We start from the raw sequence: 13,757 nt of genomic DNA, 5'->3' as shown, positions 1-13,757 counted from the left end.
GAGGTTTTCCTGGGACAAATAGGGGAGTGCGTGGTCTGCCACAACACAAATGGCCTATTGAGAGAATACACAGAAACAGCAGCAGCTGTGCAAAAGGTGTTTAGTTGTATGGTGTTCAACAACAGATCACTCGGGACTCGGTAGCCTCATAAAATCGGAATGCCATGATAAAATGTTCAGATCAAACCTCTGAGGATAGACAATAGATGGGCAGCTGGGGTCACTCCGATGTCAGCAAGAGCTGCAGTGGGGAACTGGAGCCAGCCTTTGCAATCTGCAACCTAGTGGATATTCCCTACTTACCAAATGGGGCAAAATATTCTGCAGCAAGTTTAAGTGATTTATAGCCACAGGGCAACTTGAAAACAAGACACGTGCCTCAGATCAGCTAGAAAACAGTAGAAAGCCACTGCTAAGATACCCAAGAGAGGGAAGGCAAGGAGACGAGTACAGGTCCATATCTGGAATGGCTGAGCCGTCATGGTACACCCTCAGCAGGAGTAAACCTGAGACAGCGATTGCTAAGCTGGGGACAACCTTCCCCGGACGGACAGCGCACTGTGGCCCAGCGGAGACGCCAGGCAAGGCTGGTTGTGTGGGCAGCTCGCGACACGAAAGGGTCAGGACAAATTGCACGCAGGAGCTCCGCTGTGCTGGCAAAATTAACGTGTGGGAGAGTGTGAAGCAAGAGGGGGGATGTCGTCTTGGAGTGGCCAGAGGCTCGGTGCACAGCTTTCACTTCTCGTACCAGCGTGCTGGAAAAAGTGCAAGAATGCTGCAAAAGAAAGCCAAAAAATAGGGTGGTGGTGTAGGAATACTAATTTGAAGTGAGAAGGAATTACGTGTTATTTTTCACTGGAGCTTTCTGACTCTGACCAGACTTATCACATGTTTGTATAGTTTATGATTTGCTGTTGATGAGTTTTAGTAAGTAATTATTCCCGTTATATTACTGACATTTTAGTGTATGTTTCAAATTCATAGGCTAACATGTTGTGTAATTTATAAAATAGTCTACTTGTTCCATTATTCATATGGTGAGCTATAGCTAGGCATTGGGTTTAACAAGGTACTAGTGAAAATACACGTTACTAAATGTAAATTCTTGAAGAGACTATATTTCAGTAACTACTGTGAGAGATACCACAGCTTTACACATTAGGTTGCAGTGCACTAACAGTTTTCTTTTTCAAAATACCTTAATGTAGTAAAATAACCATGTTAATATATAATTAATTAATTATTTTGTTAATTTATTTGCTCCAAAAATAATGGGAAAAACTCAGCCCTAGCACAATGTCCTCTAAACAGCTTTTCGTCCTTATAACTGATAGCGTTAAAACACAAAGTCCAAAACAATGGTGTATTGAATCCTGAAAAATTTTACCCATCAAAAGCAAGTATTATTTTAAATTATGTTCGGAAATAGTAAAAAATCAAGGAACCCAAATAGGGCCATAAAAGAACACTTTGTTCTTAATGTGGTTACCCTTTTCTGATACTACTTGTATGCCTTTTTTGCTTATTTTTTTTCTATTTTTTCTCTCACTTCTTTATAGATTATCCAGCGAGATCTGTAGAGACTTCTGAGTATTCAGTGCTGTGTGCAAATTATGTTTGTGGGTATGCAAGCATGCACTCACTTTTCATAATAATGATAGTCATGTATTTACCAAATGTTGAACACAGTTACAAAAATAGAATAATTTAGCATCTGAGATCTCCACTCAAGGTAGTTTATGTAGTGAACCAGTAAATCAAGTAAACATAATATCTTACAAGAGAAGGTATTGTATGCAAGTCTCCAAAGTAGGTTCTTTAAACTGGTAATATTTTTCTGACTACATGAAGTTTTTAGCAGGCCAATGAATTCTTAATTTCTGCTGGAAATGTTTGAGGCAAATTATTAAGACAGTGATTCTAGAATTTTCTTTCTACCTGCCCAGGCAGGTTCTATTTTTGTATTTAACTTTTTGAACCACAAAAGAGTTTCTTTATGTGATTTTGAGTGACACTAAGATTTTAACTGTAGACATTTGCACTTCCCAGAAAAAAAACGTTTTCTATAATGCAGTTTAATTAGTCATATAATTTTAAAAATAGTTTGGCAATATTGTGAAACATTGACTTGAACCTCAAATTGCTGGTATGTAATTAGCACAATAATTTATTAACATATATACTTTTAGATGTTATTTCTTTGATTTTTGTGTGTGTATGTGATTGTGATACGTGAGTGGCTTTATCATATTTGCAATTACCAAGATTTTTAAAGGAGTAAATGGATTTCCTGTGTTCTGTGTTTTGGGCTTTAAGCATCCAGCTGATGAAGAATTCTGACTTTTCAACCTGTATCAACCACTAATCATCTGCCTTGACTTGTACTGACCGTCTTTTTTTTTTTTTGTAAGGAACGACCTGTGAACTGTTCTTTTAGATTACTATAAAAAGTAAAATTTAGATTCTAATACAGTATGGAATATTACATATTTTATTCATGGCTTGTATTTAATTTTAACGACCCAAATATATAAACATTAAAATGTAACAATTGTGCCTCATAAAACAACGTTTTGGGGCTTTTTAAAATTAAGGTAACACATGCTATTAAAAGGAAGCATTGTGAATCAGTTTGGTCTCAGAATTTTTATTCCACAGGAGATTTAACATAATGACTTTTAGTTTCAATTCCTTGCCCATTATTTCCATGTTTGGAAGATTAACCTCAACAGCTTCAGTAAGACACCAACTTAAATTCCCCAGGAGAAATATTCCTCATTATTTCAGTTGTTTGCTATTAGATCATTATGTTGCTGTATTATAATTAGGACAATTAGTTTGAAGCTCAGATATGCAGCAATGTGACTTTGGGGATAGGCATCATGTTAAAAGAACTGATGATTTAAGAACATTAATGAACCATCCTGTTAAATCTCAGACTGATTCTTTTGGTAGACAAGGATGATGTAAGAGAAAACTCTCTTTTCCTTTTATTCACACACTTTTCATTTGCTTCCCAAGCCTAGTTTTGACTGAAACAAGAGGAGTTCTTTGAAGTATTTGCATCCTGTCATAACATGCAGGAGGTCTAGGGAAAAGGAAAAACACAGAGTTGTTTTACAGAGACAATAGTTTCAGATACAATTTTTATAAACATGCAAACTTTCAGTGTAAATCCAATCTTCTACTGCTTCTCCTACTATCAGGAGGTATTTTATTTTATGTCATACTCACCAAGTTTGGAAGTTAAAAACATGACTATCTTAAATACAGAAAACAAGCAGTGAAGTTTAGAAAAAGACTGAGGTTGAAAGAGATTGGTTACATGTCCCAGTTGTACAATGTTGATTGTAAAAATACACTGTTCTGGGATATGCTGTTTCTTTGTATGTATTTATAAATGTTCCTGCAGTGTACCCACTTTTTCTTTATTAATTTTTATTGAATTTCACTGTTGAATCCATGAATCCAGGAGTCCGGGTCTCATGTCCTGCCAGTTTCAATGGCAGCTGCACCTGGGGCACTGCCCCGTTCCTCTCTTCGAAATATGTGGCTTAGAGAGAATGATCTAGTGTGCCAGGAGTAGAGTGTGATTATCTCCAAAGTTATGCTTTAAAAATGGAAATCAAAAGGGCTTAGGTTTTGTGAGACTTGAGTGATGAAAAAAGGCATAAACCAATTTTATCAGATATGGCACTTCTTGTGAAGACTTTGGTGCTTCCTAAGGATCTCCCTAAATTGTCTCTGCATTTTTGACACATTGTATGGTAGATTTCTTTATAAATATATGTCTGATATTTTTTGTTTTATTTCACATTTATTAAGGATGAAAACTGCTTGTGTAAGTTTATTAAAACTGGGGAACATAGGCTTCAGAAGCTGATATTAATTCCTAAAAATGTGGTCAAATATCTGACTTTGTGCCCTGATATTTGAAATGTTGTAGGTAGCGATATTTTTTAGGATTCGCATTGCTTGCACTGCTGCCCTTTTCAGTGCAGTGGGAACCCTGTCTTGGCCTTTGTGTGGGCAGATGAGTGATGGTGAATAGCACGTTTCTTTTCTCTTGTTGCCACCGGAGTACATCTACACATTAATATGAAAAAGAGTTCCTCTCTTTCCTAGTAAGAAAAATCATAAGTAATATTTTGAGCCATTTAGAGACTGGTTGTATCTTCGAGCTAATTTCTTTGTGAGATATAAGTAATTAGAAAAGATAATAAATGAACTGTTCCTTTTAGCTCAGCTTCACTCACAGAGGTCTCCAGCTTGAGTTCAGTGGTGCGGTCACTTGAGAAACTCGACCCATCAAGAAGCTTGAGCTGAAGATCAGGCGATGCTGATGCTTGAAATAATGCTGAAATGGGAACAGAGCTGTACTTCAAGCTGACAAAACTCTTCAATCTCTGTGCTCTTGTACAGTTCGAGTATTTTTAACCATGTGGTCAGTCTCGGTTTGGTAATATAACTTAAAGAGCATAGCTTCAGCCAAATTTTATCACAGAGGCAGGCTGTTGGTGTTGCATGTTTGTGTCTTTCTGACAGCTGTTAACTGAGTTTTGTTTGTTTCTTCATTTTTCTTTGCTTTAGTTAATGAAGATAAAAGCTTAGTCTTATAAGGTGCTTTCTATCATAAATATAAGTCATGAGTGAGACCTCAACCTCTGCAAAAACAGTGAAAATAAGCACTGTATTTTTTTATTTCACGATCCTGAGGTTTCTCATTCTTGGCTTGTTTTCTTCATCGTAGAACTAAAGTGACGGGTCCTCTATTTAGATGTCAGTACAGGTCACACGCATTCATCACAATAAGATAATAAAAACACATGTTTTGGCATGGAAGTCATGCCTTCTGTGTGAGAGGTAATATTAGCATGGCATTGGCCAATTTACAGTAGAAAATATATATTGCAGAATTTATACGTAGTAAACAAATTTTCCTTACCGGTTATATGTGACCTTTCCAAGGCTTACCTAATTCTTCCTTCAGCAAAGTCGTGTTATTAATGCTTTCAGTTTTAACCTGGATGAAGCACACCGTCACGTTTCTATGTTGTGCTGTTCTTTTTGCTCCACAGAAGCTGGCTTCCATTTGTACATGCCTTGAAGTGGAATAAATGGGACTTCTATTATAAAACCTAATGTCAGATTGACTCCATCTAGAAAATAACAGTTTTTAAAGGTCACATAAAATAGGCCATTCTCAGCTCTTTTTTTCCGGATATGTTTGATTAAAAATAGTTTGTTCTGTTTATTAAATCACTAGTGTTTTCCCTTCAGGGACAACTAAAGCAGAAACAGATCTTTGTGTTTGTCATCAGCTTAAGGTCACAAATACAAGATTAAATAGTGCCATATACTTTTCCTCACTACTGAATTATCAATGATGAATTATTTATCATAAAATTAAACACACACCTCAGGAGTCAGCTGAGTGTAAAATGTTACCCTAAGGCATAACCAGGTATTTCAATCAATGCGCATTTATATCTGCTTGTGCAGATATACTTCCAGTGTAGAATGTAGTAACCTGCAACTCCCCAGAAATGGACTTTGGTAGGAGTTGGATCAGACCCATAGCATTCCGAGTGATACTTACAAAGAATGTCTTTTGAAATCGATTGGTAGAATATGAAATGACCAAACAAAAAGCCATAATAGCCTTTCATTGTTTAAAGTGGATTGAGAGTTGGATGCTCAAAAAGAGTCTTTGCGTTCTCCTCCCTCTTTTATACTATTTTACTTCCTGGGGAGCTTTGTTTCAACTACTATCTTAAAAGTGAGCATTTAGCTCAGGTAGGAAAATTTGGATCCTACGGTTTATAATCTCTGTCTAGTTGGTGCTGTGAGGGATAAACCTAATAATTCTGGACTGACCCAGAGATTGAACCAAAAACCCCTTGTCATTTTTATAACTGTTATTTTGCCCTGCAGTGTAGCCTGAAGTTCCAGTGTTGCCCTTGGTACAGCTTTCATCATGCTTTCCAGAGCCTCCATGCACGTCTGCAGCTCTTGCTGTCTCCCTACTGTGGCTATTTAATATTCCAGACTCTATGCAGCGCACTTAGTACGAGTGTCATTTCATATCACCCGAGACATGATGCAAATCCTAATTCGAAGATTAAACCCCAGCTGGTTTTGTGATACTGAACACCTTTAGTACATATGAGGGTTGAAAGAGAAGAGGTGTCTGGATGAACTCAGTGATGGGAGATTTAAATAAATTATCCAGGAAGTCCTAAGACTTACTTTTTCTTTTTTTTTTTTTAATCAGAATTAGATTCTGATAATTTCAATAAACCAATTTTTACATAAACTGAACCTAAAAATGAAACTAAACTAAAAATCACAACTGAACAAGTACTACATGCCAATTATCAGAAGGCATAAGTGGTAACCTATGCATTCTGTGACAGATTTTGTGTTCATTTAGTTAAATTGCATGTGCACTATTAATGTGACAGCCCTCAAATACTGTTAAGCAAGAGAGTTGGTAAGACTGAAACAGTTTTTGTGTCTCAGGCTCACAAATCAGTCAGCAGGACTCTGTCAGTATAGGCTGCGTTAGAAATGCGAGGAAGGAGTAATCTGCTTCCTGCTTCGCACATGGGAATGCGAAGAGTCATTAATAAAGTGTAAGGAAAAACTGAGATAAAACATGTGAACTCTGAGTTCTTCAGCAGTTTCTTATTCTCTGTGAGCAATATTTTGCCAAAATATTAGAAACTGCTGATCTGTGGTTACATTCAGCCATTGTCAGAGGCATTGTCAGCTCTTTAGGCAAAAACTTAAGGTTTCTGGGGTATTGAAAAAAGGTTATGAAAATAATATAGGAAGAAATTCTGAGTTCTGAGAAGTGAGTTAATAGAATAAATTTATTATTAAATATGATTTTGAAGTACATGGAAACTATGAAAATGATAGTATTACAGCCAACCATCCCCAAACAAACATGATAATAATAAAAAGTATCCTGCATAATTGAAATGAAACTGAGCAGTAAGCAAAAAAGAGAGATATCTAGTAAATATTTCCTAGTATGTGAAATAAAAATGTGGAAATAGTTAGCTCATGAGGAAATTTTTTCTCAGTTGCAGCAATGTTTTGTCATTCTTAGTAATTTTTTGGGGATGTGTTGTTCAAAATATGCACCTCTTACTGGTTAAGCTGAATATTTAGGTATGAAATTAGGAGTCTAAATAAAGTTGCCAGATTTTCAAATGTGTTTACAGCTGCAATTCCTGTGTATTTGCATGGTATTTGTGGATGGTAAGTTTTTAAGGATAATCAGGCCATTTATATTTAACTACCTGAGTACTGAGTTTAGCAACCTAACTTTAGTTGCATGCAAGTATTTGTATTATTTTTGTTATGAATATTATCTTGATAGGACATCCATTCAAACAGAGAGATTTGGCTTGAGTGTACCACACATCTGTACTGAAAAATCAAAGTAAATTCACTTGTGGTCTTCCTGTGTTTCTTCCTGTCCCACTGGAGGACCAGCCAATGGCAAGCCACCATCTGGTGAAACGAGTGGTATTAGCTTTCTGTCCCCCAGTTCCTCTCTTAACAAGCTACACTTCACACAGCCCCTAGGAGTTCTGATAAGGTTTAATTCATTAATGTAGGAATTGTACTTTGTTATTACAAGACAAAAATATTACATAAATATAACTTTTCTTACTGCTCGTTGCAGTGTATCACAATCAGTTCCTGAATGGAAGAACATGAAATATTAAACATGCTATATATGACTTCAGTCTGCAGGGTAGTTTGGCTATTAGTTTTAAAAAGCCACACCCTCCCTTCCAAATGTAAATATGTACAGTACCATGAGCAAATATGATTATTCATTTGCAATGTATGCTTTGAATATTTAGATGTTTTTTCCGACCAAGCACACATTTCCATAATAAGTTTCTTTTAGGAGAAAAAAAACCTGCTTTTATTTACTGGAGGGAGAATATGCAGGCATGTTTAGTAAGTTTTTCAACATTTGCTTAAGATTTTTCTTACGAAGTTATCACAGTTATTAAAGCAGGCTACACAAATATTAGACTATGTAAGCAAAAGATGAGTGATAAAACACTACAATTAATCAGTGATATGGCTGAAATGCTGATACAGTGTTACCATGTTAGGCAATCCAGATAACACCCAGACTGTGTGCATGCATTTTTAGTAATATTGATCCTGTGTGCTAAGCTGCACAGGAGCTATTTCTGGAGTAAAATTCAGGTTTCAGAAATGATGGAAGGTTGCAGTGTCACATACAGATTGTTGCAGTCATTTCCTTTGCTGGATGGATTTGGTTTCACGTAAAATTTTCAACATGTTATTGTTTTTGCGATATGTGGCCATTTCTGCAGAGGCACACTACTAATGAACAGGCTTTGAGAAAGAACAGTAGTTAGTTGTGCCGATGTGACAGGGAAGAACGGTCCTTGCAGAGGCCAAACACAATGGCAGAACTCTTTGTTTCAGCCAGGCCATTTAGTCTGAATGACTGCTGCAGCTGTTTGGTTTGAATTTTAGTCTCCCTTTGTAACAATCTCCTTTTGTGTCCTGGTTCCGCTGGCTCGTTTGGGAAGCCTTACTGAGCTGTCATACAGTCTCGTGGAGTTGGCAGGGAATGACGCATCCATAAGAGCTGGGCAAGATCTTGGAAATGTTGAAATAAATACCTTTCCAAATCTATCCACCTCTTTTTTTTTTTTTTTTTTTTTTTGCAATGCACATTACCCAATTAAATAATTTTAAAATTTGAAATGAAATGTACCAGCACAAAATGCTCTAAAATCTTGGAAATTCTGTATCAAGATATGAGCTTTGCAGTTCAGACCATCTCTGTAATCTGAATTGATGTCCAAAAATGGGCTCCGTCCAAGTGAAAGAGCCATAGAATGATAATTTTTATGCAGCCATGATCACAGGATACATGCATAATCTGTCATGGTGCCTAAGCCCATAGCTGCAGAGGCAGGTTAAGGATTCAGGAGCCTTGGGTCAATGCAAGTGATGTTTTTTGGCTTCCGGAGATTTTCAGAAAACCGGATCTTCCCCTGTTTATGACATACACCTAAGTGTGTGTTTTCTGAAAAGTTCTCCTTCTAGGTGTGGAATTAAAGGAGTTTATGCTCAGTTTGACTCTGATTGCCATATTTGTGACCCGTTTTTTAAAAAACACTCAGTATCCAGTACTGTGAATTATTGTGATGTTCTAGTCTCTTACAGTAAAGCCTAGTGGGAAGCTTGAGGCAGTATGAAAAGAGTGTGGGTGCGAACTTTGATTTTTGTCCAGTTGAGTGTTAGTCTTCAAAAACAGTAGTAATCCTTTCTATTTTTTCTAGTTCTGTATAATAAAATTATTTCAGTTCACACATCTACTCTCTCCGTTCATGTCATGCTACTGAAACTATAGCTATTGAAATAGCTGTAATATAAATACATTCCTTAACAGCACAAATGTGTTATGGTGGCACTTTTCTGTTTATTTCCATTTACAGTGTCTCCTAAGTATCAGTGTCATTTACTCAGTTTTGATAGGAGATGGGTGGTATTTGGATAAGAGATGACATTTTGAATGTTACAAGCATCTATTTCCAATGTCTATCAAACTGGGATTTGGAATAGAATCATAGAATGGTTTCAGTTGGAAGGGAACTCAAAGATCATCTAGTTCCAACCCCTCTGCCATGGGCAGGGACACACTCCACTACACCAGGTTGCCCAAAGCCTCATTCAGCCTAGCCTTGAACACTTCCAGGGATGGGGCATCTATAGTTTCTCTGGGCAACCTGTTCCAGTGCCTCACCACACTCATGGTAAGGAATTTCTTCCTTAAATCTAATCTAAATCTCCTCTCTTTCAGTTTAAAGCCATTGCCCCTTGTCCTGTCTCTACATGCCCTTGCAAAAAGTCCCTCTCCATCTTTCCTGTAGGCCCCGTTTAGATACTGGAAGGCTGCTATAAGATCTCCCTGAAATTATATGCTTTTAAAATGCCCTAGCTTGGAAAAATGTTTTGTACATAAAGTTAATATCTGAGGTATGTTTGCACTACATAGGTTTTGCATTTTGGGACTGAAAATGTACATCATCATTTTCAAACAAGGGCGAACTCCCAGTAACAGAAAATGGTGTTGAAAGACACCATAACATGCTCTCCATACGCTTGCACTCATTTGCAGTGTGGGTACTTACTCCTTCTTTCAGTTTTGGTACATAAATTTAGGATATAAACCTTCCCTCTTTCATATGTGCAAAACGTCATGTGCCAGTATGCCTGTATACCTCTAGCAATCTGATGTTTTCAGCACTAAAGCCTCTGATTTCTATGTCTGTCTGTACAATTAAATAATATTTTGTACTTAAAATTCCATGAAATACTCGCTGAACATTCTCCATCTTCTAAATGGAACTCCTGGATAGTGATAGTTACGCATGTTAAAATGTAACATATTTATCTTGTGTTGACTGTTGAATGGATCGAGAGCAGCCCTGAGGAGAAGGACTTGGGAGTACTGGTGGACGAGAAGCTCAATATGAGTCGGCAATGTGCTCTTGCGGCCCAGAAGGCCAACCGCGTCCTGGGCAGCATCAAGAGGAGCGTGGCCAGCAGGCCGAGGGAGGTGATTCTCCCCCTCTACTCTGCCCTCGTGAGACCTCACCTGGAATACTGCGTCCAGTTCTGGAGCCCCCAACATAAGAAGGACATGGACCAGTTGGAGAGGGTCCAGAGGAGGGCCACGAAGATGATAAGAGGGCTGGAGCACCTTTCCTATGAGGACAGGCTGAAAGAGTTGGGGCTGTTCAGCCTGGAGAAGAGGAGGCTCCGGGGTGACCTTATAGCGGTCTTCCAGTACCTCAAGGGGGCCTACAAGAAAGATGGGGAGAGGCTGTTCAGGAGGGCCTGTTGTGATAGGACAAGGGGTAATGGTTTTAAAATAGAGGGAGGTAGATTCAGATTGGATATTAGGAAAAAATTCTTTACCATAAGAGTTGTAGAACACTGGAACAGGTTGCCCAGAGAGGTGGTGGATGCTCCATCCCTGGAGACATTCAAGGCCAGGTTGGACAAGGCCCTGAGCAACCTGATCTAGTTGGAGATATCCCTGTTCCTTGCAGGGGGGTTGGACTAGATGACCTTTGAAGGTCCCTTCCAGCCCTAACCATTCTATGATTCTATGATTCTATGAATTGTGTAATAAGTAAAGAATATGCCCATATTTGTAGTTTGGAAATGGTTTAAAACCAATATAGCAGAGAAGTGCTAAATACAGTGTTTTTCTCCATAGTATTTGGCAGCTGGCTGTTGCTATTCATGATAATTCTGTACTACAAACTTAACCATGACAACCTAAAAATATCTGCGTTGTTTTTTGCTTTTAGACACTTTTCAAATGCAAACATTTTTTGTCTAAGAATGGAGCAATGCATTGAAATTCAAATGATTATATTAGTTTGATAGAAAATTAGCTAATACAGATGTAGTAGCTACAGGATTCTCAGTATTTTAGGAAAACTGCTAATGGTTAAGAATGATAAACTACCTTTTTGTAATTTTGCTTGGTGGACTGGTATGTGCAATTTGGATTAATAAATACACAGTATGGAAATAGAAGTCCAAAAATATGTAGAATTACTTATATTGTTTCTTCACTCAGATTTTGATGCTTTTAAGAAGGTAAGAAATGCAAAGGTAAATCTTTTCTGAACAGGTCATTGAATTTGTATCTCCCACAACTTTTTGAGTATTTAGACATCAAATTCACAGATGAGCAATGTTCTCACTACCTTTGCCAAGCTTTTTGAATTTGTGAGACTTGCTGCAATTGAAAGGAGTTGTAGGGGGTAAGAAAACACTTTAGTAGTTGCCTTCTTATCCAAAATATGCCTTTTTCAGCCGTTCATATTACATTGGTGTGCAGCCAAGAGTCAGGTGTGTCAGCATAGCTCTCTGCCCGAGTTAGTGTGCCCAAATTAGTGGGCCTTGCTGAGAAATCTCATCTCTTTTAAAAGTTCAGGATTGTACTTCTTTGCCTTTAACCTGCCTGATGAGAAGTAAATGATTTGCATTTCTGATTTGCATCAGGTGCATCATCTGTAATTTTTTCCCACAGATTTTCCACATGACGTACGATCTGGCCAGTGCTGTGGTGAGAATCTTTAATCTGATTGGAATGATGCTGCTGCTGTGTCACTGGGATGGTTGTCTGCAGTTTTTAGTACCATTACTCCAGGATTTCCCACCAGATTGCTGGGTGTCCCTAAACGGTATGGTTGTAAGTATTGTTCATTTTTCATTGTGCTTTCTAAACATTACTTTTCTAAAGAGTTAGCTTCAGATTTAAGTGTAAAAATATATGCTTAGTAATACACTGCCCTACAATTTATGCAAGGTTACTTTGGGGTTTTGTTGGCTGGTTTGCTAATGACCTAAAGTTTGGTTTGTAGCCATCATCACCAATAAAATGATATTGACTCATTGTCAGTAAATGATCCAGAAAATATTTTCAGTTTTAAGGTCATTTTAACTTATTAATCCTCGTCTCAAAAAAGTCACCAAAAGAAATTTGAAAACACTCAGTTCACCAGTGCTTTCATTTTAGGCTGTAGTTTCAAAATGCTCCTGAAGGTATATTATTTGTATTTATTTCATCTAATGTTGTCCTGAGTTTGTTTTGTAAATAACTTCTGGGTCACCTTATGAAGCCCTTTACCAAATTGTTCCCAACTTAACAGCCAATATGAGTTTTTCTAACTAAAGTAAGGGAAATACAGATTTACTTTTGTGTACGTGAACAGACTGCTCAAGGATGGAATTTGGCTGTGCCTTATTTTTGAGGAAGGATAATGATCTGCTTGCTTGACATATGCCATAAAGATCAATGGCTGTGAAGAATTAAGTAGTTTTTATCAAGTTCGATAATGAGGTAATACATGGAACATTTTGATAGAAAATATGCTGAAAAAGTTGTTCAGATGTGCCTATACTGAAAAGAAAAATCCCCAAGCAACTCTCTCATTGGCCATCTGAAAATATGTGTATCTCTACTTTTTACAATTTTACAATCCTTAAACCAGCACCTTTACTGTAGGTGGGCATTTTGCTCAGTCCCACATATTTCTATTGTAGAAACATGGCAGTATCTGTTCCTTTAGGATCATAATACTGCATATTACTGTGAGAACTCAGCTAAGATTGTCACTCATACAGACAAGTATTTGCAGTCATCAAGTTACACCTTTAATGATAAGCAGCATGTTTGCTGACACCTCATTGTGCAGCTTTCCTAAAAAAAAATAGTGACATATCTTCAAAAATGGGATTGCTACAATAAAAGTAGGTCACCAGGATGCTGACTGGCACGTCTTTGTATTCTGCTGTGTTCTGGGTTCTGCTTTGTAACATCTTCCATTCCCATTTAGAAAGGGTACATTTTCTACCAGCTTGTTAAAGATATGGATGAAAACCATGCTAGCCAATGGAAAGACAACTTGGATTACACTTAACAAGTATTTAACTTTTAAAAAACACTGAAGTATTAAATTCTCTCTCTTCCATAAGATGAGCTACATTTAATCTAAGAAGGCTGTGCACACTGTGCACACGCTAAGGGAGACCCTTCTTTTTGCCTGCCCCGCACTCAGCGTTTTTATGTAAACAGTACCCTCTCCTTACTGGCCACATACTATCAGAAAGATTTTTTTTTTTTTTTTTGGAGCGTGTGTGTGGGGTGTTTTGGTTTTGTA

At 37.5% G+C, this 13,757-nt stretch overlaps 1 protein-coding gene across 1 annotated transcript in view; it reads left to right on the top strand.

Moving 5' to 3' along the window:
- Positions 1-13,757, top strand: part of HCN1 (hyperpolarization activated cyclic nucleotide gated potassium channel 1) — a 221,135-nt gene that overhangs the window by 104,470 nt on the left and 102,908 nt on the right. The window contains exon 3 of the mRNA XM_086629034.1: positions 12,125-12,286. Coding sequence (XP_086485160.1) covers positions 12,125-12,286 — 162 coding nt within the window. The remainder of the gene's footprint in view (positions 1-12,124; positions 12,287-13,757) is intronic.

The sequence above is a fragment of the Tauraco erythrolophus genome, chromosome Z, assembly GCF_009769465.1.
Source record: "Tauraco erythrolophus isolate bTauEry1 chromosome Z, bTauEry1.pri, whole genome shotgun sequence".
In the NCBI taxonomy this organism is placed as follows: Eukaryota; Metazoa; Chordata; class Aves; order Musophagiformes; family Musophagidae; genus Tauraco; species Tauraco erythrolophus.
The sequence above is the reverse complement of the archived record's forward strand: the minus strand, read 5'-3'. Positions and strand labels throughout refer to the sequence as shown.